The 25,689-nt window shown below is 38.8% G+C and overlaps 1 protein-coding gene across 2 annotated transcripts; it reads right to left on the bottom strand.

The window, feature by feature from the left end:
* Positions 1–417: 417 nt before the first annotated feature.
* HABP4 (hyaluronan binding protein 4) lies at positions 418–24,694 on the bottom strand. 2 transcript variants are annotated; one of them, XM_064404143.1, is made up of 8 exons: positions 24,261–24,686; positions 13,735–13,882; positions 12,779–12,940; positions 12,516–12,587; positions 10,620–10,703; positions 3,719–3,887; positions 1,975–2,151; positions 418–950 (listed from the first exon to the last, which is right to left on the bottom strand). In XM_064404143.1, the coding sequence occupies exons 1-8, from the start codon at positions 24,550–24,552 to the stop codon at positions 894–896; spliced, it is 1,161 nt and encodes a 386-aa protein (XP_064260213.1). In that variant the 5' UTR covers positions 24,553–24,686; the 3' UTR covers positions 418–893. The 2 variants fall into 2 exon arrangements, with proteins under 2 accessions (XP_064260213.1, XP_064260214.1); XM_064404144.1 differs by lacking the exon at positions 418–950 and having other exon boundaries at positions 1,975–2,102; positions 24,261–24,694.
* Between the last annotated feature and the right edge of the window lie 995 nt (positions 24,695–25,689).

Below are 25,689 nucleotides of genomic sequence, written 5' to 3'. Positions count from 1 at the left end.
CTCAGAGTCCCCCTGGACAGGGAACAGAAAATCTGACTCAAGTATGTTAAAGCTGCAATGAAAGAACATTGCACCTCATCCCCAAAATCACAAATTTTCTTGGTAAGGCATTTAACATTTTAGTTTGTAGTTGCTCCTGCTAAAATTAAAAACTTCCTTAATAATTTAGTTCTGTCTTTAGATTAAAATTATTATTTTACTTAATATTCAAAGTAATTGCAGAATATATCATGTTACTTAAATAGGACTTAGGGTTAAGTGTCAATTCAAAGCACCTATGCTGCCTTGGTTTTAAAGATCACTTCCACTTAGAGAGATGTTCTCTTCCCCCCACTTTTTTTTCCCCAGACTACATCCAAATAGCAAAAGTTTCCACTTACCACTCTGACTTCTTAAAATAATACCTCAAACCCAAACCAATGTGCACTTTCCTTTATTTGTGAAACTCTGAAGAACTGCAACTTGCAACTGTCTGAAATATACACTTCACCCAAAGGAAACAACTTTCAAATGTACAGTGAAATTGAGCCCAGTTGTGGATTGTGTTGTACAGTTTACATTTTACCATGGTGTCATAGAGAACTTGATATAATCTTTATACATACATTTTTAAACACTCTTCCCTTTAACTTCACTTGAAGCCTAGTAGGGAAGTACTGTAAGCCTTCCCCTATGTTTCATAAACGGAGGCAGACACTGGAGCCTGTGACAGGATCCCAGTCCACCCATATTTCCAGAACCGAACTCTATTAGCAGACAGCTGCAATCATTCTACATCAAACACCCAAACAACTTCCCAGAAGGAAACTGGCTTCCTTAATCCACACCAGCACAGAACTGGTCTCTTCACAGTTACAAAGCAACTTTGAGATACCACCGCTCACGATGGGTCCTCAAGCTAACGCTGGAAAATCCTCAGGATCATCAGGATTTGGAGCAACAAGCTGCACCTAGAAAGGAAGAAAAGTCTTATAAAAATGAATGCATTTCAAAAGTATCTGACAACTATATATATGTATTTTACCCTCAAAAGGGTTCATTCTTCTGCTTAAATGCTACTACAACTAAATGCTACTTCTACTCAAGTTGTATCCATCACTATCACAAGGTTTTTATCTCAGAACTTTTAACTACTATAATTTCTTTTCAGTGTGAATGTTTTTATAATGCTCCCTGGAGAGGACCAGAAGGTCACAAGTTCTGCAGCACTGAATGAAGAAAAAGCAGTCTCAAGCAGAATATGGCATATTTCTAGAAATAGCATTACTATATTTTTACATTCTAGAACTCATCTTGGGTTGTAGTTTTCATCTCTCCAATCTGTTACCATAAAGAACCTTTTTCTTCCAGATGAAACAAATGCATTAACACTTCCATATTATTCTGAAAGTTCCTTAAATCATTTTAGTCACAGTAAAGTTTCTGTTAGTGTGAAGAATAAAGATACCATTTTCCACTATACAAATGCTCTTTTTTTTCCCCAAAGGAAAAGGTAAATGGAAATTTTTTATAATGGTTATATTAAACACATCAATTGTCCTGTAGGATCACATATTTACTGATCTCACTGTTAGTAAACAAAGTATTACTGTATCACAGAATTTTTTCAAAGAGATACAAGCCTTTAGTTACTTTATTTACTTTCCAATTTATATCAAAACTAATTGCATCCTTTCCTCTAGTTACCATTAGAGCATCTAGTAATCACACCTTTTGAAATGTATGTGTTAACAGTTGTGAGCCTGAATCAGTGTTTAATTTCAAGTAACATAATATGGGCCAGGAACTCAATATGCAGGATAACATACTAAGAGACAGGAATTAAAAACAAGTCTGTCACTACAGAAATCAAACTCCACACAGACAGGGGCAGGACACACACAAACACCATCAACAACAGGAAAAAAAACCCAAACCCCAAACAAACACAAAACCTCAAATGAACAACAACAACAGCACCATAAAATCCATTACCACTACTTCTGGTCGACGTCCTGTCTCTTCAGGTCTTCTGCCACGACCACCTCGTGCTCCTCTTGATCCACGGCCAGGGCGAGGAAGACTCCCAAAATTAATATCCAGCTGAGAAGTTATATCATTCACTGGTTTTCGAAAGACATGAGAATTATCTTCATAGTCTTCTTTTTGCAACTAAAGAGAAGATCTGGTTAAAGCCTACAGTTTTCCATGTATGAGCTTCTCCCCTCCCAGGTATACATTCACATTTATATTATAGACTAAGTAACAGATTAACTAAGATAGCATCTGGAGTAGAAGACAGGCCTTAACTTGCACAGGATTTTAACACAGATGAGGTAATTGCAGCTTCCCAGATGTCTGGGATAGTTCTTTGTTGGCTCAGAGATTCCTGGTAACAAAAGCTTCTGTACCAACTCTGTAATACTGAAGAGGTTTGTCAGAAATATAAATCTAGGAGGTTTTCAAAGAGACTAGAGCATTAGACCTAGGCTACTCACTCCTACAGTTATGTCCAAGTAATGGATAAAAGGCCATACCAAAGCTACTTAATCGATGTATTCATCCACATGCCTGCAGCTATGAGGTTACCGTGGTTTTAACTGTGTGTTCCTAATAGCTACTGCATGTCAGACTATTGCCCAGCATAACTTTAATGGGGACTGTAGTAATGATAAAGTGTATGTTAACTCATCTCTTACAGTGATGAATCACTTATTCAGTGTCTAATTCAGGGATTTCACTTGCCTGTGTTACACAGTTCCTGTACCTCCTGTTCTGTGTTCACTTTAAAAAAGTCTCTTGATACTACAGAACAGAAACTTAATAGGCAAAAGGAACAGAAACTTGTATGTACTCCTCACACACCTGTATGCTCTCTTCGGACATTGTGGAAGCCACTCTCCCCACCCCTACCACTACCTCTCAGAAAAGAAAGAGAGGATAATGACAATTCTGACCTCAAAAGTCTCACTATAAAGAAGGCAGAGTCAACCATCTAAAGTGCTAAGCCAGTTTTGATATTAATATTATAACTAGAGAAAAGGTATGTATTCATGAATGCATGTAGACTTCAAAGATCAAAATTCCATTATGCTAGACTGTATGCACATACTTCTGTGATCCCATAAATCTGAAATCTAAGTAAGCTAGAATCTGAAAGAAGCGTCCCTATCTCCTCAGAACTAGTAGTTCTGCATGGAATTTCATCTAAATAATATTATGGAGTAAAATTTACAGTAAATTGGGATGGGTGCACACTACAGCACCACAAGCTCCCAGGGTTAGTTCTAAGAAGCAGAACCCAAAAAAACCCCACACCCTAAAAATCCAAAATTCATATCTCCAAGTGCACAATTAGATACATGCAAGTGTATACTGGCAAGTAAGCTAAATGGGATTCAAACCGAGGAAAAGAAGTGTATAGTAAACCAAGTTTCACAAACCAAGTTTTTCTAGCAGCATTACTAGGGACCTATACAGGTGGCAGCAGCTGAGCCATAAGGTAGAACAACCTGATGTATTACGTTTGCATAGAAAATAGGGGCGATGATGTGAGACAAAAAAATTGAACACATAATTTAAAGCCGGTTTGGGGGCATATGTCATTGCAGTGATAAAGCTTAGATATGGTTTTCTTGCCTATTCAGATTATACTAAAGCTAGTAGAAAAAAAAATAGAGACATTTTCCTAACCCTGGGCATAAAGGAGGGTATACAGAATTCCTGAGGCAGTGCTTACATCATCACTGTATTTTGACTTGTGAATCACCACTGCTTTGGAAGGAACAGTGGATTCTGGCTTCCGGATGTTGAATTCAGGCTTTGGTCGATTCCGTTGCTGAAGATTTTTCCACTCATCTAATGTCATTTCTTGAACCACTTCTTCCATTGGCTCTCCTTCAGCAGCTCTAGAAGTTTACAGTTTTAGAGTAAAAAACATTAGCTTGCAACATTCCAGGATAAACAAGAACACTTATCTAAAAAGTAAGGATACTAAACAAAACACTTAGAATGTTTCTCACCAAATTATTATCAATTTCACTTACTTCTCACAGTAACTTCATGTGATAGTTTTACATTAATAAATGTAATTTACATAAACTTAGAGTATATATTTATGTACTCTTTGAAATTAGTCACATGAACAAATTCTTTCTGCAGCTTCCTGTATTAGTACTCATCTAGTCTCATCCTGAATTCAAGCACTCAGATTCTAGACAAAATCATTCTGCCTTTTGACCTGGCATATTCTTAACCCTACAGTTTAATAGTGGATCTACCCCTAGTAAATATAGCCACGGTAAAAAAAAAGTGCACACAGAGCAGTTTTAAAACACCCAAACTGTATGGGTGTTTTTTACTGCTCATTGTACTGCTCAATGACAATATGAGATTAATTAATGTTTTAGTGTAGCTTTCAGTCATCAAAAATGATCACTATATGACAATCCCACCATGGGATATTACAAGTAATTATTAACATTTCCTTTTTTAATTTCACAAGATGCTTCCTTGAATTTCTTTGTCAGATGTAGTAACAGACAAGCAGACAGTATTTATCACTTGGCAAAACCAGATTAATCCTAATCAAATTATCATTTGTCAATAAGTATAATAATGACATGTTCTAGAAAAACATACAGAATACATAAGAGGTTGTCTTGCATATTTTTGAACTGTAAAGACAGAGGTTTTACGTCTGTAAGACATAGAGATAAAACAAGATACATAAGCAAAAAGAACTTCTCTTCCACTGATGATGCCTGAGTACTCTTCTGCCACTTCTCTTCTGCTGATCACAACAGACCTGCCCAGGACAGCAGCTTTTAGAATACCACAGGTTTACATTTAATGATACCTATAGAAAGCTATTACCTAGTAAATAGCACCACATACAGGGAGAGCACAACTTCCTACACCACTGTAACTGTCTACTGCATAAACAAGTCAAATACCATGACTTACACAGGAAAGCCCACACTTATTACTCCAAGACATATGAGAAACCATTTCTTCTTACACAGAAAACTGTTATGAGTTACAATAGCAATTGGAGTTGACTAAGTATTTCCTTAACAATGACTTTAGAAATCCCCTTCATTAGAACCTGTATTGTGGGAGAACAATGCATTTGGTTTTCTGCATTTTGTCACAGTTCCACAGTCCTACCAAAAGATTGTAATTTCCCTAATGTAAATATACAGTTGATTAGGTGCAAGTTGGAACGTTTTTATCATGGAAAGAGTCAAATTACAATCAGTGACTGTGTGTGTTTTGCTTTTAAAGTTGCACAAGCAACCCATTGGAAAACACATTTTTTGGGACTGTGCATTATAGAACTAGCCTACATGGGAACAGGCCTGGTCCTTCTTCCCTGATTCTGCAGCAAAGCATTCATATGTCTTGCCAGTCAAAATTAAACAGTATTTTCTAAACACCCAGCATATGAATGTGAGAAGCAGAATTGAACACTAAAGCAGCCCTTAATCTTAGTTCTAGGATTAATACAAATTAGTTCTAAATTCACTTCACAGAAGAATAACAAATACAGGCCTGCCCCTCTGACATGCCCTTATGCCCTGTTGTTTTGAAAATTCCAGCTTTATCGACCAGAAACTCAAGGTTAAAAGACTTGTAAGCAGTCTGTAGCTCTCCTCTCATTATTATCTGAAACTGTATTAGAAGGACTACCAGGGAAAAAATAGTCTACTGAGTTACATAAAAAGGATATTGGTGAAAGAAGCAGCTACTTCTGTAAACACACCAGCAGATACTGTTGCATCTGTAAGAGCACTAAGAACACATAGCACCAAAAACATTTCAATATCTTGTCCTCGAGAGTAAGAAGCCAAATAACTTTTGATCAATTATCTGAAGCTTCAGTTTTGGGAATAAGTGTTAGAAAAACAAGACTAGTAGTAAACACTCAGAGAAATTAAGGAGAAACATAACTAATAAAAGTGCCTCTATTAACTGATTTAATTTTTTCCTAAGCCACTATCTCAGTAAATTGCATATCTGAACTTTAGGAAGTCTTTTTCCCTCCTCTCCCATGAACCTTTCACCACATTACAAAGACAATGTTTTGGTCCTTGGCAAGAGATGCAGAAAGATGCAGAACTGATAGTAAAAAGTACTTGAGAACTAGCTATCAATATTTCAATTTGCAAAAGAAAACAAATAATGTGAATGGGAATTTAACAGTGTAAAAAAATATTTACTGCATTTTCTGTGGCACACAGATTGCACAAACGAAGAGCAATAGTGCAAATATTCAAGAATACTGAATGGCTTCTGATTCAGTGGCACGAGACACTAAAGTGACGCAGTGATTTGAAAGCAAGCAACCAAAACAACAATCACCAGAAAGTCCCAAGAACAACTAGAAATATGTACACTCAGGCCAAAGTATCAGCCACTCAAACACAGAAAAAACCACTAACAAGACAGAAGCTCTGAAGGAGGCACCTCAACTCCCTGGATTGTGCAGGAGCACTGCACTCAAGTATCTGTTCCTTCTTCCACAATATAGTATGTATGATAAGGAGCCACATCAACAGTTTTGTTTAGAGATGTTATTGTTGATAGAGTGGAACAACATCTCAACTGAGTAATGTTTTCTACATGGGAACAGGTGAAAAGTCCATAATAACACTGCAAAACACAAGTCTAAAACACATGATGTACAATGGGAAGGCTTTAAAAATATGCAAAGGAAATATACATAATGCCAAAAAAATTTTGCATATCCATGACACTAAGGCAAGACATCCAGGAGAAAAAAAAAAACTAAGATAGCAGCTTCTATTTTTCTAAGTATTAGACAGACCATCAGGGGACATTGAAACCTCGACAAGCAGAGTACATTAAAATCAAATGCACAGGTGTCAGAAGCAACAATTAAAACTGGTCATGCCTTGGGCCCAAAAGACCCCTTTCACGTCTAAATTGCTATGATCATAAGATAACATGAGGACATTTGACCACACAGCAACTTGATCTCAAAAAAGCAAACAGAGCTATTTCTTTGAGAAGTACACATACATTAAAAACATCCACTTGCCAGTTCCAAAGGAAATACTTGCAGATTCACTTGCAGATTTACCTGCAAATATTTGGTTTTTTCAACTGCAAAATTCAGTTTTGGTTTTCACTCCAAAGGATGGTTTTAATTGGTAGGTTATTAGCAGTACAAATTTGTTTTAGGATGTCAAGACTCCCAAGGGGAAACACCTATGAGTGAAGCACTGCATATCTTTTGCACGGAAACTTAATTGCACCAAGTTATTTTGGGCAACAAGCCAGAATGGAAGTGCATTCTGTACATTACTTTCTACCTTCTAACATTATACATTTTTAGTAACTGCTTGGTGTGCGTTTTCATTAATCAAACTAATAAGCTCCTTGGCACACCAGCAGTCATACTCACAAAACACTGCCAGTCAACTAAGCACAACCTCTGGACATGAACAAACTGAACTTACAATGAAAGTCCTACCAAATCACTAAATGACAGCCTTCAGTAATGGTTCCTACTGCTTCAGTGTCTCTAGTGGATGACAAACCTTTAACTATGACTTAATTACTGTGCATACAGTAAAACAAAATACCTTTGCTTATTACCAGAAGGAAGGTAAATGGAAAGGAGTGCCATTTAGCTCAGCTATTCAGCTATTATTTTGATATTAAAAATAATGACAACAAGTCTCTCTCAGAGCAGTTTTTGTATTACTCAGCTGCACAAAGCAAATGCTTAGCCAGCTTTTATCAAGAAGTCAATGACAAGAAGCTTTCCCACTCAACTAAAGAAGTTTTCCCACTCAACATTATTTACAAGAGCATTATCAGCAGCTATGGAAAAATTTAAAGTTAAATAAGGGAAGACTAAACAACAATTGTATAAACTTACTATGGAAGAAAAACACTGAATCAAATACTTATGAAGCTCTGGCCTGATCTATGAACAGCTTTATGCCACCATTAAACAACAACAAAAAGCAATAAACAACAACAAAAAAAAATACAAATGAAATAAATAGCTAAAACATCTTCAGAATAATTTGTTAAAGCTTCCTATTACATAACCAATATCATATACAGCTCCACCAAAAAGGAAAACTATTATGTGAGAAAAAAAGTAAGAAAACCCCACAAGATTAAATACAAGCTCTGCAAATACCTTTAGGAAGAGCAATTGATTAGCCCATGTGTTGTACTGAATAAAACCAAAAAATCTAATTTTAATTAGTCAACACAAGTGTGTTACATTGTTTGAACTGTGAAGAAAAGTTCAGCCAAAAGCAGTTGTGAGGAAAGTTTATACTTCTGCACTACCTGTGTATTTTATACAGGGTCAAGGTTAGGTTTTGCTTTTGCAGCAAAAAAAAACCCCTTTATTATCATGCAGTTTGGGATGATATAACTAGAGATAAACATTGTTGATACACTCAAGAAGATTTGAGGATATGGGAAAAAACACCTTAATTTACATAATAAATTATATAATATTAAAGAAACTCTTATCCTGCGATACTCTGCAAATAGAATCTCAGGAATGGCAAAACAGAGTCCTAAAGACAAGGTCCCATAAGTCACAGAAGCCCACAGAACCTCTTTTCCAGAGTTCCATGGAAATTAGCCAGTACCACATCAGAAAGCTACACACCATCTACATGTAGACAGGTTATTCGCAGCTTCCAAGAGTACATTTTTTTACTTGTAATTTTAAATGTAAACACATAAGACTAGAAAGGGAATGAGATTAATCAAACCCAAGTCTTCAATCTCTCTCTCAATGCAAGCACGCAACTGCAATAAAGCAATAGAAAAGAAATGGTTTCATTGCAGTCACAGCATTTTAGTGTCAAAATGAGAATGACCCTAGCAGCAGCCCAAGCAAACACAGAACCCTGTATAATATTGAGGCAGTAGCAAAAGCAGAAGGTAGCCTAATTTGTGTTATCTGGACAGCAGGGGCAACCTAAGCAAGTAAGTCCTTTAAATACATCCTGAAGCCTGAACACCATATCCTACCAGCTTTTGCTTTTAAACATTAAAACAACAATTCCATCTTCTTAAGATGTATGCCATACAACCATCCCTAGGCCTAGGCACTATTCACATATTATCACTTGTTTTAAAATACATAGGGTCACCAAGCTGACATCCCCCAAAAGGTAAGTGCAGGGAGATTTATGTAACTCATGTTTTCTATATAGATTTGTATGCCTTCAGGACAGTATTTATTGCCCTGAAAGGAGTACACAGTGCAGAATTTTGTGCTTGTAGGTTACCTGCTTTTTTGAATAATTTGAATTTCTGTGAACTAATCTTTAAAAAAAAAATACAAACAGGAGCAAAATCTCCAGAAAGGCTCCCAGTCTGACTGAATACCTAGTGATCTCTGAGAAAGATGAAAGAGTTAAAGACAACTGGCAAATTCCGCCAGAGGCCTTTTCTACTGTACACACTTCTCATGCCTTAAGCTGTACAATGAACAGATATTGGGACATATCTACAAAGAGCTTGAAATGAAGTAGAAACAAGTACAAGCATGAAACAAGCAAAGGTACCAGTAATTGACCAAATCAATTTTTTTAAAAAGCTGAATAACTGTTTTCATATTTAGCTAACACAGTGCATTTTTGCCAGTGTACCTGCACTGCCCATCTGATTTAAGTTAGGCTAGAAACATTTTTTCAGTCATAAGGCATTCAAAAACAGATTTCCCCATGTGTATACACCTTTAGCTATATATTAAAACCTACTCTAAAATTATAAGAATCAAAGTTATAACAACTGAACATCTTACAGGGTTAAACAACCTGAACATATAAAACAGGTTTTGTATTCTAGCTAGCTTTATAATAAATAAATGAATCCATATCACTAATATCTGGAGCTGCTCCATGAAGTAAAAAAACATTTCACAGCAACAGAAGAGGCTGACATACTGCACTGACCATCTTTCACTCATTAGGAGATATGCACTACATGCTATTTAATTATTCATTAAATCTCTTAATTATACAAGACTGTCCAGTTATTTTTCTTAAGCCAGTGTCCATTTGTTTGCTGTAACACTGATTAGAATGAAAGCCAGAAGGCAACAGGCACATTTCTCTCTCAGTTTCTCTACTCTAAAACTCACTGCATTCCCAGGAATTTTTTCAAAGTTTTACCCATGGCCTCTCACGAATAGATGATATTTTCATGATAACAGTGATTGGTAAATACAACCTTAGAGTAGCTCAGTCCGTTTTAAATATGTTTGTACAATTGCATGGGCACCTTGAATACCTGCTGTCAGAGAACATCAAACAGCATGACAGTTTCTACAAATTAGAGTTAAAAAGGTAAAACATAATATGTAGCTTCTCCCTAAATTATCACAAAATCTTAGGAAGTTAAGCATCACTGTGCAATTAAATGCAATCTCCAACTATATAAATCAAGCTTTAGTCAGAATTAGGGACATATTTTCCATACTCACAAACACAAACAAAGCTTTTCTATTTTTAAATACATGCACTAGCAAAACTTCACAGTCCACATTTTAAGTGTGCCTCTCAACACAAGTACATCAGTAGGAGTTAATTGTTTCCTTTGCATTTATAAAGAAAATATTTGTCTGACTGTACTTGCTCAGAGGCTCTCCTTCAGATGTCCCTGGCTGTTCAGGACTGTCCACGGTCTCCTCCACAGATGCAGTCTGTCCCTTCCCACTAAAACAGTAAGCAAACAAAACAAAACACACACAAAAAACCAAAATAAAACCACAGTCTTCATAAGTCACACTGGAAAAAAAACAAATCAATACATTACTTCTTTTACCAAAATTCCTTGGTAAGGAGGAAAAAAAAAGAAAGGAAAACTCTTTGATCATAAGCAGAAAGATATATACTATAACAGAAAGATATACTAATATACTAAGCGATTAGTTGAGCAACTAACAAAATGAGTGTATTTTAGGAATATTGGGAAAAAAACCTATTCCATTAAAAAAAAATTAAAGCACGTATGAAGATAAAAGAATTCAATCATGAACACTAATCATGATTAGCATTAGTTGTCAGCATAACACTGACATTTGGGGTTGCCTTTTTGCTTCTTTTAAAAAATTAAAGTTCTTATTTTCTGCAACATGGACTTTAATTCACTGTCAAATGACAGCAGGAACTTATTTTCATTCCACTAGCAAGCATACATATTTAAAATTAACACCTTTTAGCTTCAATGTATGATTAGCATAATTAGGACACAGACGTGCTTTTAGAATCATTCAGAGAGCTTTAATTTTACGTCACTTCTAACCACACCACAGGAAAACATTGGTATAAATTCTGATGCTATTGAACTGGAAAAAAAACAAAAAAACAAACCTTAACTAAGAAGAAAATATGTAAGGGCCAATAGGAGGGCCAATAAATACCTAGTAAGTTTATGAAGCGCTCCCTGATATGCTACAGAATATAGTTTTCTGCTAGCTAGTTTTGTATTATCAGTTCAGAACAATGTGAACCTAACTGATCCTTTGAAAAGCCAGGGTACCTAACCAATCTACTCTTAATATGAAATTCTGTAGGAGGGAGAGAAGTTAATATAACCTTTCAGAAGAATTTGGAATGTCAAGACCCAAAAATTATTACACACCAAGGCTATATTTTTCAAACTTTTAGCATGATTGTCTGAATCCATTAAATTTTAAAATTAGATTTTATTTTAAAATAAAAGTTTATTTTTAAAACAATTTTGTCAATGAATGTGTGCGTGGCCAAATATATTTGCTATAAGTTCAAGGCACTGCTTTTTCTCCATCCTTTATTAGCCTTCAATTAAAGAGTTCTAGATGTGTATGACAACAAAAGCTACTGGAAAGAGCAATGTATTGCTAGGTGCAAAGAATGGGCAAAAGCTAACATAATCAGTGAGGTTTTACAAATCTGAACACAAATCAGTACCACTGAGAGATATACAGAACTGAATGGAAAAGTCCTGATTTTTTTTACCTCAAAGTGGCCATTAATCACATTATGATACTGATTTTTCTAGCACTCTAAAATGTAGTTCTGTGGTACAGTCAACTCAATATCTTCAGAACCACACTGAAATGTACTACAGTTTTGCAATTTAGAAATTATTCATAAAACTCCAGAAATAGAGACTGGACTTTAAGCCCAGTAACAGAGCTTGAATCTTAGAATTAGCATTTTGGAGCAATTCCATTAAATATCAAAGGCCCATTTACTTGACTGTTGAGAAAAGTAATAACTTATCTCCTTTAAAAGACAACTCAGCTCCAGTCAAAAGATTTTGGTTGTCTTAAGTGAACAAACACCATCATGCCTTTGCTTCCATTTAATCTTACCATCATGAAGGAGCCAAGTTAAAAAAATGTAAAATTACATTAATTACAACAACAACAATAGAAAACAATGATTATAAAGCTCAAAATGGACATGAAACTAATGAAAATTATGATCTGACATAGGCCACAGAAAATTATGATCTGTGATGGGCACAAGTATATGGCATACCTTGTATCATCTTTTGTTGCTCTGTAGCTGCGAGCTCCACCTCCACCCTTTTTGTCATCTGCTTTTACACCTCTAGAGAGGAAAACAATTCTATGAGTTTAAGAGATTTTTTCCTTTTTTTATGACCTCAAACTAAAACCAGTATTGACTTTTTCCCAGCCAACCTGAATATGGAAGGGAACAGAATACCTAAAAGACAGTACTGCAGTGCTGACTATTATTTACTTGTATACCAAGTAAGAAACAGCACACAGAACACTTACGTTTTATCACTCCCACTTTGGCTTTCAGGTTCACGTTTTCTTCTTTGGTCAAACCCATCAAAACTTCCATTTAATCCACCACCTCTTCCTCTACCTCTCATTCTGCCTCTTCCCCCACCACGGCCTCTTATTGGTCTTTCATAGTCTAATCTTTCCACTGGTCTAAGGAGAAGGTAATTAGTCAGACTTTTGTTTTTATAGAACAGTTAACAAGAAAAAAAAATCATATTGTTATGTTTGTGCATCTATGGGACACATCAGTGTATAACAGCTGCAGCACAATTTATAGAGTGCATCTTGATACAGCACACACTACACCTGTTTTGGTTTTGTTATTGAAAATGGACAAACTGAACCCTAGAGGAATTATTACAGCACACAGAAACAGAAAGATCAGCAGTTATTAACACTGAAAACATTACAGAAACTAAAGAAAACATTATAAAACTGTCAAATCTTCACAACATGATCATGCAATAGCTACACCATCTACACCCATATTTATATGCAACTGCTTAAATTTTCAGACAACTTGTTAAATATTGTGGTATAAAGTAAGAACAGCCACATTCTGAAGAATTAAGGGTTTAGGTGGAATCTTCTAGTATTTATGAAGAAAGCAAAATCAATATGCATTCACTGTCCAAGCAGCAAATTCCAGTTTGCAACCTCCTACATATTCTGCAAAGCCTGGTATGTGAGCTCAGAAACTAACATTATAAATATGCTGCTGACTAGGGGGTACATTTTCAGATCTTTACATTTTTCAGTTTTGCCTTGTATTTTTAACATTCAACAAAAATGTACCAATGTACAAGACCAATGTACATGTACCAATTTAACCCCCGAGGAAGCTGAAACTACAGCTCTTACAGGCATGAAGCAAGTAGTCTTGCAAAAACCTGCACGCTAATATCCTCTGTGAGGGACCTTGGTTCTCTCTGCAGGATACATACCGTTCCACTGAGAATTCCACTTGTCTTTGTGCTCCATAGGGACGGTATTCCCTGAAAGATGGTCTCCATTCAGTTTTGTCCTGTTTCCCCTCTGTGCCTCTGTTACTGAACCCTTGTTGTTCTCCCTGCCTGGGTACTCGCTTTGGGCCTACACAAACACATGCAGGGATTACTGACAGCTCAATAGTAACACAATTGCAGTTACCAAACTACTGACTGAAGTGAGTTGGCTACACATCCAAACCCAAGTCCACCAGAATATTAAAAGTCCTTATAGCTAATGTTGCCAGACACTGTTTGAAAGACATGTACTTATTTTACCTTCTGTATTGATGAACTTGCAAAATACTATGGGTTTTGACACAGTCAGAGATTTCCAGAAAAGATAATCTAAAGAAAAATCTCATTTTGCTCACAAGTCACAGAAAAGGAGAACAAAAACTGTTTCTCTCCTGTTTTCAGAGATCATGAAAGTGTAGTTCAGGATGAGGAAAGACGAATTTAAAGCAGCAGAAGCAATGAAGGTGAGGGAAAGAGAAGGACACCTTACAGATTGGTGTTGATTGTGAAACAACACACCTCCTGCCAGATGAGCTCAGTTTAGAAGTCTAAGCCTCCAGGTCCTCTAAGCTCATGGCCACAGTATCAAACAACCAGCATAGGATCACCACCTCACACTACTGCTCTGTGGAGGAAAGCACCATTCAACTACACTAAAGGTCACCGAGTTCAGCTGACAGAGACCCAAACAGTAAGTAGAAAGACTTCAACACCACTAATTCTAGAACATAAACATATTCCAAGATAAAATATACTAAAGCTTTTTAGAGTCTTGTTCAGCCATTGTTGGGGTTGAGGAGGATCGGGTTGGGCAGAATGAACGGAAAGAAAATGTGAATTATAATAGAAAAAATTGAAGTTTTACACTCAACCTGTATACATCTAGCAGAAGATTAAGGTTCTTTATGTGCCTCCTTTCCCATTTTCCCAAATTCTGTTCTCTATCTGGGACGAAGTTCTCCAGAAGCAAGCAAGCAAGACATTGTGTCTGCTAGCCTCTATATTTAAACCAACATCTTTTTCAGCCAACAGTTTAAGTCAATCAAGCAAGGAACAGGAAGATTGGTCTCAAACAAAACAGAGCGACTGTTTCCACAAGAAGTACTGAGCTACTGTGGAATGCTGAGCAGATTACCGAACGCAGGTTAGTGGACAAATGACAGTCCTGGCTACCTCTTCTGCTAGAACATAGAGAAAAAAGGCTATTTTATGTCACAATATGTAAATTAATTCATAGCCCCAAAGAAATGTTCATATAAGAAGATTCTTGATCAAAGCTCGGGTGGTGAGGATGAAGTCTAATACCATTTGTAAGGAGAAACTTCAAAGAACTATCCACTTGGTGAATACGGTAAATACAGCTTTTTGTTATGCAGTAAGAACAGTCATATTTGTACAGAGAAGATAGTTTCATATGTGATGCAGAAGCAACTCCAGCTTTGCTTTTCTTTAAACTACAAACCATTTGACATAACACATTCCAGTAATTCTCTCTTCTCAGGTTTGGAATTATTCGACCCTTAGAGCACTGACATATTTGCTTTACCCAAATTATGATGTAATATCTGCATAAAGGACAACTTTTGAAATCAGTTTCTGAGTAAGCTTTTCAAATCAGGACAGTTTAACACAAAGCAAAATTATAGAAAATACTGAACAGTACATGCAGTTGAGAAACATCTGTTCTACACACATCTCAACTACACTACCAAACATGTAAGTGTTAACTCTAAATTGTAATTTTGCTGTGGAAAAAATTACTACTAATTTCTGGCTTCATTTTAGTTATTTTGTTTGGATCTGAATGCACAACAATGCATACAAGACTATAGTGTTATTTTTGATCCTCTGTCATTGGCAATCAGAAGCATCAGTTAGTCTAAAAAGATTCCTCTGGTAAGAATGCAGTAGTCAAAGACACCCATTCCTACATAGTATTAACCTCAATTTCACCTTGAGATTCAAAGAGCTCCTTCAAACTAGCAAAACAATGCCAAAAAAAGAAGACGCAGAAGTAATTTTGAAAAGATAGTGTCTCGTTTTATTACCCAGTACTGCTTAGAAGTAATTCAAAACAAGTCTTCTTGCCAGACATGTCAGTATATTACATGTCAGCATATTACATGTCAGCAAAACTGAGCGGACTGGATGGAGCCGTCTGTTCTACTCCAATTCGAGTGCCGGGCTATTTCACTTTAATTCTAACAGGTGACTTCATTTACTGCAAACGGATTTTAAACACTAGAAAGACTTTTATACAGGTAGAAAGTGCCACAAAAGCATCTTTAATTGGTTTGACAGACATGAAGTAGTGGATTAAGGCAGACCTGTATCTCTTTGGTAGGACAAGTCACCCTTAGGGCAAAAGTTCATGTGACCTGCTTGTGAATCAGTTCAAAAAGACAGCCCAACTGACAGCTCTGCATGTAAGTGCAAACCAGACTGGAGCTTGGCAGCAGTGATAGCATAAGATCTACAATTTTAAGCCTCTGCTACATATATGTCCTAACACAGACTCAGTTTAATTCACAGAGCTCAAGGGCCACCTACCCTTCGGGTGACAATAAAAGAAGGCAACAAAATCAAGACAAAACATGAGCCATCTTGTACGTCACTTATAAAGAACTGGGGTACACTTTGAATGCTTGCTAATAACTACCTCCCCAAATAGACCCCAATTTTGTCTGCTTGCTTGTTTATATAATCTGCATAATCTATAAACCTGCATAATCTGGTATGCAGGTTTTCTTCAAAACCACACATAAAAGGCTTTGGAGTTCTGTGGATCATCTACTTGAGGCCTTACAAAGGCAATTCTGAAAACTGAAGATCACTCTCTCCTAGCTACTTAGTTTAGCCTCTCTTTAAATTGGTTTTTCTGTGTCTTATAATTACATCTGTAATCTGTACTCACCTGAATATGTGTCCCACCATTCCCCACTTCACCACAGCTTTCCTGGATCTTTACTACATCAGCCCAGTCTGTTGGCTAAGCTGCCTATCACTTTACTTTCTAAACTGAAGAATCAGAACAGAGATCTGTTTCAACAGACCTAGCTTTTTTTTTTCTTTTTTTTTTCCCCAGAAGAAGCAGCTGAGCTATTATTAGCAGGAAAGAATCTGTAAATATCAAAATTACCAGGTACTAGAACTAGACAGTGCTAAAGAAAAAAAGCTCAGTTTTATGAGATATTGTTAAAACTCTAAATCATGCAGAGCAAATATACTTAACTAGTTTTAACTTTCCCCACAATATTTCACTATTACAATTAGTTTTGCTAACACTGCAGCACTTAGAAGACTTTCTAGAGAAATTTTTTTAGTAAGTATGTACACAGAACTTGCTACTGGAAAGGCAGAACTTATATTTTTATAACCTGTATTGCTTGTTTTCCCAGACACTGGTATCTGAGTATTAACAGATGGATATGAAACAATGCAGCAAAATCTAGCTGCCTTTCCAGTGTTGCTGTCTAGTTCCTGGCAAGTTCCTCCATCAATATACAATATAATCTATCCTCTACAGACAGTGGAGTTTTTGTGGCTCTTCACTAACCTGTACTGAGTGTGCTCTCACCTTTTTTACAGTTTTCATTTAAAACATTTTTGTAGAAAGCCTTGCTTCAGACAAACACCACAAGGAGCCCAGCTCGCAACTGCTGTCAGTGACTATAAGCTACAGTAGAAACCTTGCTGTTACTCCCACTTCCTAATGTAGGGATGTGACAGTGGTAGCTGGCATGCAACTCACAAGCCGAGAGAGGTAACTGCTTACAAAGAGCAAATGGGAAAAAGAGTGCTTGTGGAAGAGTCACATTGGCAGAAGACTCCACAGAATAAAAAGAGACTTCTTACACACCTGAGATATCGAATTATATTTGTTGCCTGAATGGATAGACCTAGATCTTATGGGAAGGAGTGTGATCACCAAAAACATACAAAAGGAGCTAAAAATAGCAAAATTGTTGAAAACCACAGTCACAAAGCTGTGGAGTAAAATCAGCATTAATCTAGAGCTGATGCTTGGGTTTAATCTATAAATAAAACAAAAAACAAATACACAAAAAAAAACCAAAACAAAACAAAAACAAAAAAAAAACCAAAACAACAAAAACCCCACCCAAACAAAAAACCCCAAAAATAAAACAACAAGATAAGCCAACAACCACCACCACACCACCCCCGCCAAAACAAAAAAAAAAAAAAGAGGAAACCCCTTCCAGCTTTGAAAGACAATCCTTCTTCCCAGACTACTTCAAAAGGACAAAGTAGATGCAAAATAGGTCCAAGGCTATGGTAGAAATACCTTGACCAAATAAAGCAAAAAAAAAAAAAACAAAAACAATTGTCAGGAATTTTTTAGGCACAGTAGGGTACTGAAGACCCCAACTACCAGGGCTAGGGCAGTTAAGCAAACCATTGAAAGAAATTATCAAGGCATGGAAAGTGGAATTGGAGTCTGGAGAAAGAAAGGATATTCCAAGCTGTAAAAGGAATATTAGTTAGAGATCATATAACTATGTAACACAAAGTAGAACTGATTCTTAAACAATATGACAGACAAACATTGTCCCCTCAAAACATGAATTGTTCTGAATTAAAAATCATTAATTATTACTACTTTTAAAGGATGTCATATTTTGAATTCAACAACTCTACTATTTGTTCCTTCCAACAGTGAGCTGCATCATAATTGCTATGTGTTTCACTCCAGCCACCTACAGGCAGATCTGTAAAAACAGCTTCTAGAGACCTTAGATATTATACTGTTGCCCTGTGGACCTCCATACTATGTAAATGGAAAACAACACAGAGGCTATGCATTGGTGAGAAACTTTGAGGCACTTGAAACTGAACCTCTACAACCCTTGCTGATGACCCAAGAGGCCAGACTAATTGCATAAGCAAAAGCAGCCTTTTGGTGACATGACCAGCAAGTGCCACTATTTATACTGAGTCTAAATAAGCTTTTGGAGTGTGTCATGCAATGGATATGCTATGGAAAAAATTAGAGTCTCTTGCTTCAGCAGGAAATAATATTTCTGCAGACAATATTCCTGTAGTACACTCTTGAACTCATATAAAATGCTCCAACAAAATGAAAAAAAAAATCAAAAAAAAACCCACAAAACAAAACAAAAAAAAACCACCTCAAACTGGTAGTCAGATAGGTTTATAATGGCCTTAAGCTTAGAAGCAGTATACTTTGGGATATTATGCAATGTTGGGAAACAGCCCTCACCAACATCTAATGTTGTCATCAACAGGATTAGTGTTTGGCAAACAATTACACCTAGGATCAGCCTCTTGGAAATCAGTGGTTGGCCCAGTATGTTAAATAAATGCAAAAAAGCTTTGAGGGGAAAAAAAATATGCTCACTGGAATAACGGAAGTATTACTTAAGGTATTTTTCACAGAAATCCAAATTAGAACTTAAATGGAAGCGGTCACATACTACCCCAGTATGTATTTACTTTAGTGTTAAAGCTTTAGGATATTATGCCTGTCACTTGTAATAACACTGTATGTGACATTATGGATAGCAGTCAAATGCTTTGAAGACTTCATGAATTCTGACAATAATGGGAAAGCATGACAAAAACAAAGGGAGGACTGCTGTATACTGAGTTTAGTTAGCTGAATTATTTTATCTAAGTAGTATTGCTTAGCACAAGCAAAGTGCTGAAGTTTTAGATCACAAGCTGCAAACTTTCACCTTGAAATGCAAAATGAGTCTTGTACTACTGTTCAGCTACAATGAAAGGAGGCTCTGAGACCAATGTAAACTAAAAGATTAAGTCATGGTTACTATCAGAAGCTGCAAACCATCCAGATAAAGACAGCTACAGAGAAAGAATGTGATATGAACAAGAAGACTCCAAAACAAAAATCGCCATTGGGTTAAGACATGCATGCAAGGTGTGTGAAGTGTGCAAAAAATAGGAGCATAGGTTGTAAGGGTATAAAATCCCAGGTATTTTGTTGTTCTAAGTCCCTCTGGTGAGGAACCTAGCTTGAGCTGCATCAGTTGCAGTACCAAATTGTTGTTTTTTCCTCAGAAACTGGATGTCAGCTGTGGGAAGCGTAGGGTGAATAAACTTCTTTAACAACTTATACACAGGCAACTAATCTTCCTTTACAACAAAACTTCATAACTGGAAATAGTAAAAGGCAATTTATTCTCACTCAAACACTTATTTTGCTGTTTTAGCGAGTTGAAGAATTAAAATAATTCTTTTTTAATTCTAATTAAATTCTTTAAATTTAATTTTTAAAGATTTTAAATCTAATTTTAATTCTAATTAAAATAATTAAAATCCAAAAATAATTTCACTTTTTCCCCTTTAAATGTGTGTGATTCTAATATGAAACTTCAAACAATAGCTTCAGCTACTGCAAGCAACACACCAAAGAGACATGTGGAGTTAGACTCTGTCCTGTGCCATTTTGTTTTCATGCATACGACTACTTGCTGAATTGCCGAATTGCCTACTACAGCTTTCCTCTAGACAATCCTTATGGCACTGTAGTTGAAAGAATGCTTTAGGATAAACTATTAAAAAATAAGAAAATTACAGTCAGTCTAAGGTAAAACTCCATAGAATATTCAATACCATTATAAAACCACAGCTAAAAACTCAAAAGCACAGTATTTAGGAACTATATATAATGTTACCAGAGTCATCATATGTATATGAAAGAAGAAAACCTTTTAGAAGTATTAGCAACAAAGCTTTAGAGATTTCAAAAGAACAGAGTATTACTGCATGATCAACAAATTTAATTTTCCTGGACTGGAAAAAAATGCAAGCTCTGCAACTGGGCGTTTTGAATAAAGAGCTGGCAAATGCAGTTTGGTCACTGTGGTAAGAATAAACTGAGTTAACATCAAGTGGTGCAATTACAAGAGCTGCAATACCTACAACCAGCCTTTACCCAAACCCTCAGCTAATACAGTCTAAAAATCACAGAACAGCAGCCAGCAGAAGAGAAAAAATACACCTTTAAGGTCAAAAGTATAGGTTTTGGTGGACAATTAAACAGGAGTCCATTTTCTCCATAAAAAACAAAGCTTAAAAAGTTGCCTCCTTGCAGTTGTGCCATTTCATAATAAATAGTTTGGATTCTAAAGGTCAAAGTATTGTATCATCTGGCAAAGTCCTCTCAGGAGGTTTGCTACAAATTGAAAATCTCTCCAGAAATTTGGTAAAACCTGCTTTGAAAAACTCAGAGAAAAATTACATTAAAAAAAAGCTACCTTACAGAACTTTGTGACTAAACCTTCCAGTCAAACATAAAAACATTAATACCACAGAAAATCTCTGTCTACTGTAAAACTTCTTATATTGCAAGACAGAAGACTAGACGCGCTTTGAATCTTTATAAAGACCCTTTTTTACAGATTCAATATGCTTAAGAATAATACTAGAATAAAACAAAAATCATGAAACTTAACAAGACTTTTCGTAGTCCAAAAAAGCAAATACCCTAGCAATTAGATAAAACAGTCTGGAGGGGTCCAAAGTAGGGTTATGAAGATGATCAGGCTACAGAATATCCAAAATAAGGCTGTGAAGGTTATGAAAAAGTTGGTGAGCCTGCCTTGTGAGAAAAGATTGTCTTCTTCCCTGGACCAGGCTTCATATAAGCCACATCACAGCACCCAGGTATTCGAAATGCTACAATGATGAAGGCTCTCTTCACACTGAGCCCCAAGAAAGTGAGTGGCTACAGTGGGGACAAGCTGCACAAGAAGAGATTTCATCTGTGTTTAGAATTTCTTTCTGGTGCTACCTTACGTTGAAACAACCTTCTCAGGGTTAAACCCCCATCAAAGAAGGCTTTCAAACTGCAACTCTACAAGGCAGCAGATGAGGTCTTCAAAGCCGCTTTGCCTAGAAAAGGTTGGACCAGACCATCCTTCCAACCCTATTCCGTGATTATTCCAAGAACACTAGTACAATACAGTGAATTCCATCATCTTCAACTGCAACACCAGCAGAATCTGATTCTGCTGTTCAGATGGGTCTAGATGCTATTTTTTGGTGTTTAATTACTAATAAATAGAATGAAGTTAGAGGTAGTTATGCCCAAAGTCAGGGGGAAAAAATTACTAAGAAAGTTTAAAAAAGAGTCTTAAGTTTGCCATGTTGTTTTTCAAGTTTAGCAATTAGTCTAACAATTTAGTAATTTTATTCAGTATTATTTATTTCCCCAAACAGAGGTGCACTCTTCTAACAATGCATCTGTTATTAGAAGCTTTATGCCAAAAAGTACAAGGAGGTTGGTCGTTCTCAACTGTCAAGTTGATAACCCCCTGAATCTTATATAAAATATAGAAGTTTTGAACCCTGTGTAACAAACCAACTTTGTATGGGCCCAATAAAGAGCTGACCCACTCCCTTCCAAGAAACCTCAAGATTTTTCTCTCAAAACTTGCTTAACGTTTGTCAGCTACATCATCACTTGTGTATTTACCCCAACTCAGAGCGTTCTCTGCCATTCAGAGTAGACTTGCTAAGACAGCACATTCAAAGGAGGAACACACACTCAAGACCAAATCTTGACTATCCAGACTGGTTTAGCATCTTAAGCACTGTACCTTTACAGTCCTTACTTCCTAACAAGCCTAAGACAAACACAAAAAAATCCCAAACAGATGCTGTGTTTAAAGAAGAAAGTGTGTTTTAAAATATAGAAGAGAAATAACTCTTCTTAAAATAGATCTTAATGCCCTTTCACTAAGGGTACTATAGTCAGCAGTCTTTTCTCCATTTTAAATCAGCATTTTAAATTGAAATAAGGTGCACATGCCTGTTGTCTCTGCATGAGAAAAGAGATTTCTTAATAACAGTGTTGCAGAGAATAGTCAAAGAGAAGCCACAGGGCCACTGTGTATTGCCAAGAATGATGACACCTATAGGCAAGCAGGAGGTAAAGGACAGTCTTCACATACTACCTCGGGAAGCTACTGATAACCACCAGTTCTTGTTCAAGAGCTTCTTCATCACAAGTTGAGACTTTGCTGTTCACTGAGCAGACTCCTTCAACTTCTGTTGACAACCACAGTAAAGTAACCTTTAAATAAAATAAGCTGTTATAGTCTGAGTATTGGTCTAAGGACACTAAGTCACATAACCGCAGAGAAATCTCAAAAAAATTAGTTTCATATAACTGCCCATAAAGACAGTGACAACTTGTTGATATCTTCGTCTACAAAGGCACTCATTATCCAGCACATATTTAGCATTGAAAGACTCTCTGCTCCACAAATTGCTAAAAATGCATCAACTAACTGCTGTTGGGAAGAGTGTAAGACTGTAAGCCTAAGCAATAGAATTCGTAGCACTGCCAACAACTTGATGATGAAGCAACAACCTCGATTCAAAGGCCTTTTCCCAGGGCATTAAAACACACAGTACCATTACTGTGAGCTCAACGGGAGATTTTACTACAGGAAGAAAATATCTTAATAACAGATTATGTGTTAGGCTTCATTCCTTCCTGCAGGAGAACGGGAACTTACAATTCAAGAGGGTGAAATCAGAATCTTCTGTGCAAAGATGCTCAATTTTGGAAATAATCCACCAGCTCTCAGATACTTTAGATACTGAATCCAGCAACCTGAAGCTCAATACCGAGTAAGCAGTAACAATCAGACTCACTAAGACTAGCAATCAGCTCCAAATGCAAGAAGCTATAGCCCACGAAACCTCCAGCTGCAAAGAGGACTGTGACCGACATTTTTAGTACAAAAGCCAACTGACTCCCTCTTTCCTCAAGCAGTATTACGCATCAAAACCTAGCAGCTGACCATTCCTGAACACCGGCTGAAGAGTTACCCCGGGAAATAAGGTTTTACTCAAAGGCTGGTTCACCAATGCAAGCTCAACGCAAAAATAAGCACAGATCGCTGGAGACGTTAGAACGCTGAAGTCACTGAAAGGCCAGAAAACTCACAGGTACCGAGAACTTATGCCTGGAAACTTCAGACACTGAAGGATACTGCCCAGGGTGACAAGCAATGAAAGGCAGCAACAGGGCTGCTAAACCTGCATGAAAGCTGTAGATGCCGCAGCGTAGGAGTTGATGCTCTTGCATTTCTCTCTTGGGGATACTGCTGAAGTTCTCATTTACATACTCCAAGGCCGCCTCGGCTGAGAGTGCTCGGCAGCATCGTGTCAGGACCTTGCCCACAGGTCACTGCTTTCTCTGTGGGGACTTTCAGGTGCGTTCAGCACGACGGCCCCACCAGGAGCCGGGATGTTTTAGCCCTGCTATGACAGCGCTGACCCCGCCACGCCACGGCTGCCGAGAGGCCGGTGAAGCGCGGAGCCCGCAGCCACCCCCGCCGCGCCGCGGGGCCCGCACCGGGCACCGCAGCGCCGGGCACCGCCTTCCCTCCTTCCCCAACCCGGCCGCCGGTCCCGCTCGGCCCCGCCTCGCCGGGGCGCTGCCCGCGTACCTGGCTGCGGCGGCGCCGCAGGGGAGGGCGCAGGGGAGCTCTCCAGCTGCCTGCGCTCCTTCTGGGTCTCCCTCTTGCCGCCGCCCGCCCGGCCGCCGGGCACGGCTCTCCTGGCGACGGCCGCCGCCTCGTCGCGCTTCTTCCTCTGCTGCTGGCGGCGCTCGGCCTCGCGCAGGACGTCGAACGGGTCTGACTCGTCGTCCAGGAGCTGGCAGAAGCGATTGGCGACGGAGCACCCGAAGTTCTCCTGCATGACGGCACCCACCGGGCTGCCCACCAGCCCCGTCATCATCCGCGCGGCCGCCTCGCCTCCCCGACCGCCCCCTGCCCGCGCCCCGGCGGCCGCCGGGCCCCCCCCGTCAAGGCTGCCGCTGCTTCGCGGGGCCCAAACGGCGCGCACGCCGGGCGAGAGCGGCGGCAGACCGGCCCACGCGCCGCCCCGGGGGCCCGGCCCGCCGCAGCTCCGCGCAGCCCCGCCCCGGCCGGGCCGCAGCAGCCAATGGAGCCCCGCAGCGCACCCGCCGCCGTCCCCGCCGCCGGCGAGCACGGCCGAGCCCGCCCACCGCCCGCACGCGCCGCCGGCGAGTAACAGAGCGGCCAATCCCGGCGCCAGGCTCCGCCCCGCCCCGCGTGCCCAGCTGCGGCCAATCACCGCGCAAGGCCGGAGCTGTCAATCACAGCCGCTAACCAATGCGGTGCGCCGCTCTGTTATTCATCGGGCGTGGGCCCGGCAGCCGCGCCTCAGACGCGGTGCCTTTGCAAACGGCGTCGCCTTGGGTCCTTCGGTACAACCTGCATCCTCAACAAGTGGCGCCAGCGAAAGAGGCGCTCGCTCGCCCTGGGAGTTCCCCAGGGTAGCCCTGCTATAGGTGGCCGACACGCTTAGATAAGGTAGTCAGGTCCGAAACGCCGCGGCGGGGCCCGTCCGGCAGCGCGGCCCGCGGTGCCGCAGCGGGACTCGGCTGAGCTCGGAGAGCGGCTCCGGGCAGCCCCAGGCAGCGTGGGGCCCCCCGGCCGCCGCTCAGCCCCCGCCGTGACAGAGGTCAGTGAAGCACGCCTCCAGGGGCCTTTTCGGCTGCTCACGGTTCTGGACCCAGCTGCGAGTACTTTTGCTGTCTCGAAATAAAAATATCCCAAGAAGTATGGCCAACAGTGACATGCCAGGAAACTCATCAAGGCGTTTTTCCGCAGAGGACGGGCAGCAGGACGGCCGAAATATCAGTGCCTCTTTTAACAGCCGCAGTAGCAACAAAGTCTTAGCCCTTCAGCCACCATTGCCCAAAGAATGGCGATTGCAGTCTTGATTTCTGTGACGAGGGTGTATTTATTTCGATCGTTCACGTGAAACTACCACTTCCTTTATCATGATAATTTCACTGTACATACCACATGCTTTTGAAATTAATTTTATCCTTATTACAGTAACTTG

Source organism: Passer domesticus, chromosome Z, assembly GCF_036417665.1.
Source record: "Passer domesticus isolate bPasDom1 chromosome Z, bPasDom1.hap1, whole genome shotgun sequence".
NCBI lineage: Eukaryota > Metazoa > Chordata > Aves > Passeriformes > Passeridae > Passer > Passer domesticus.
Note: the sequence above shows the minus strand (reverse complement) of the source record. Positions and strands in the feature narration are given on the sequence as shown.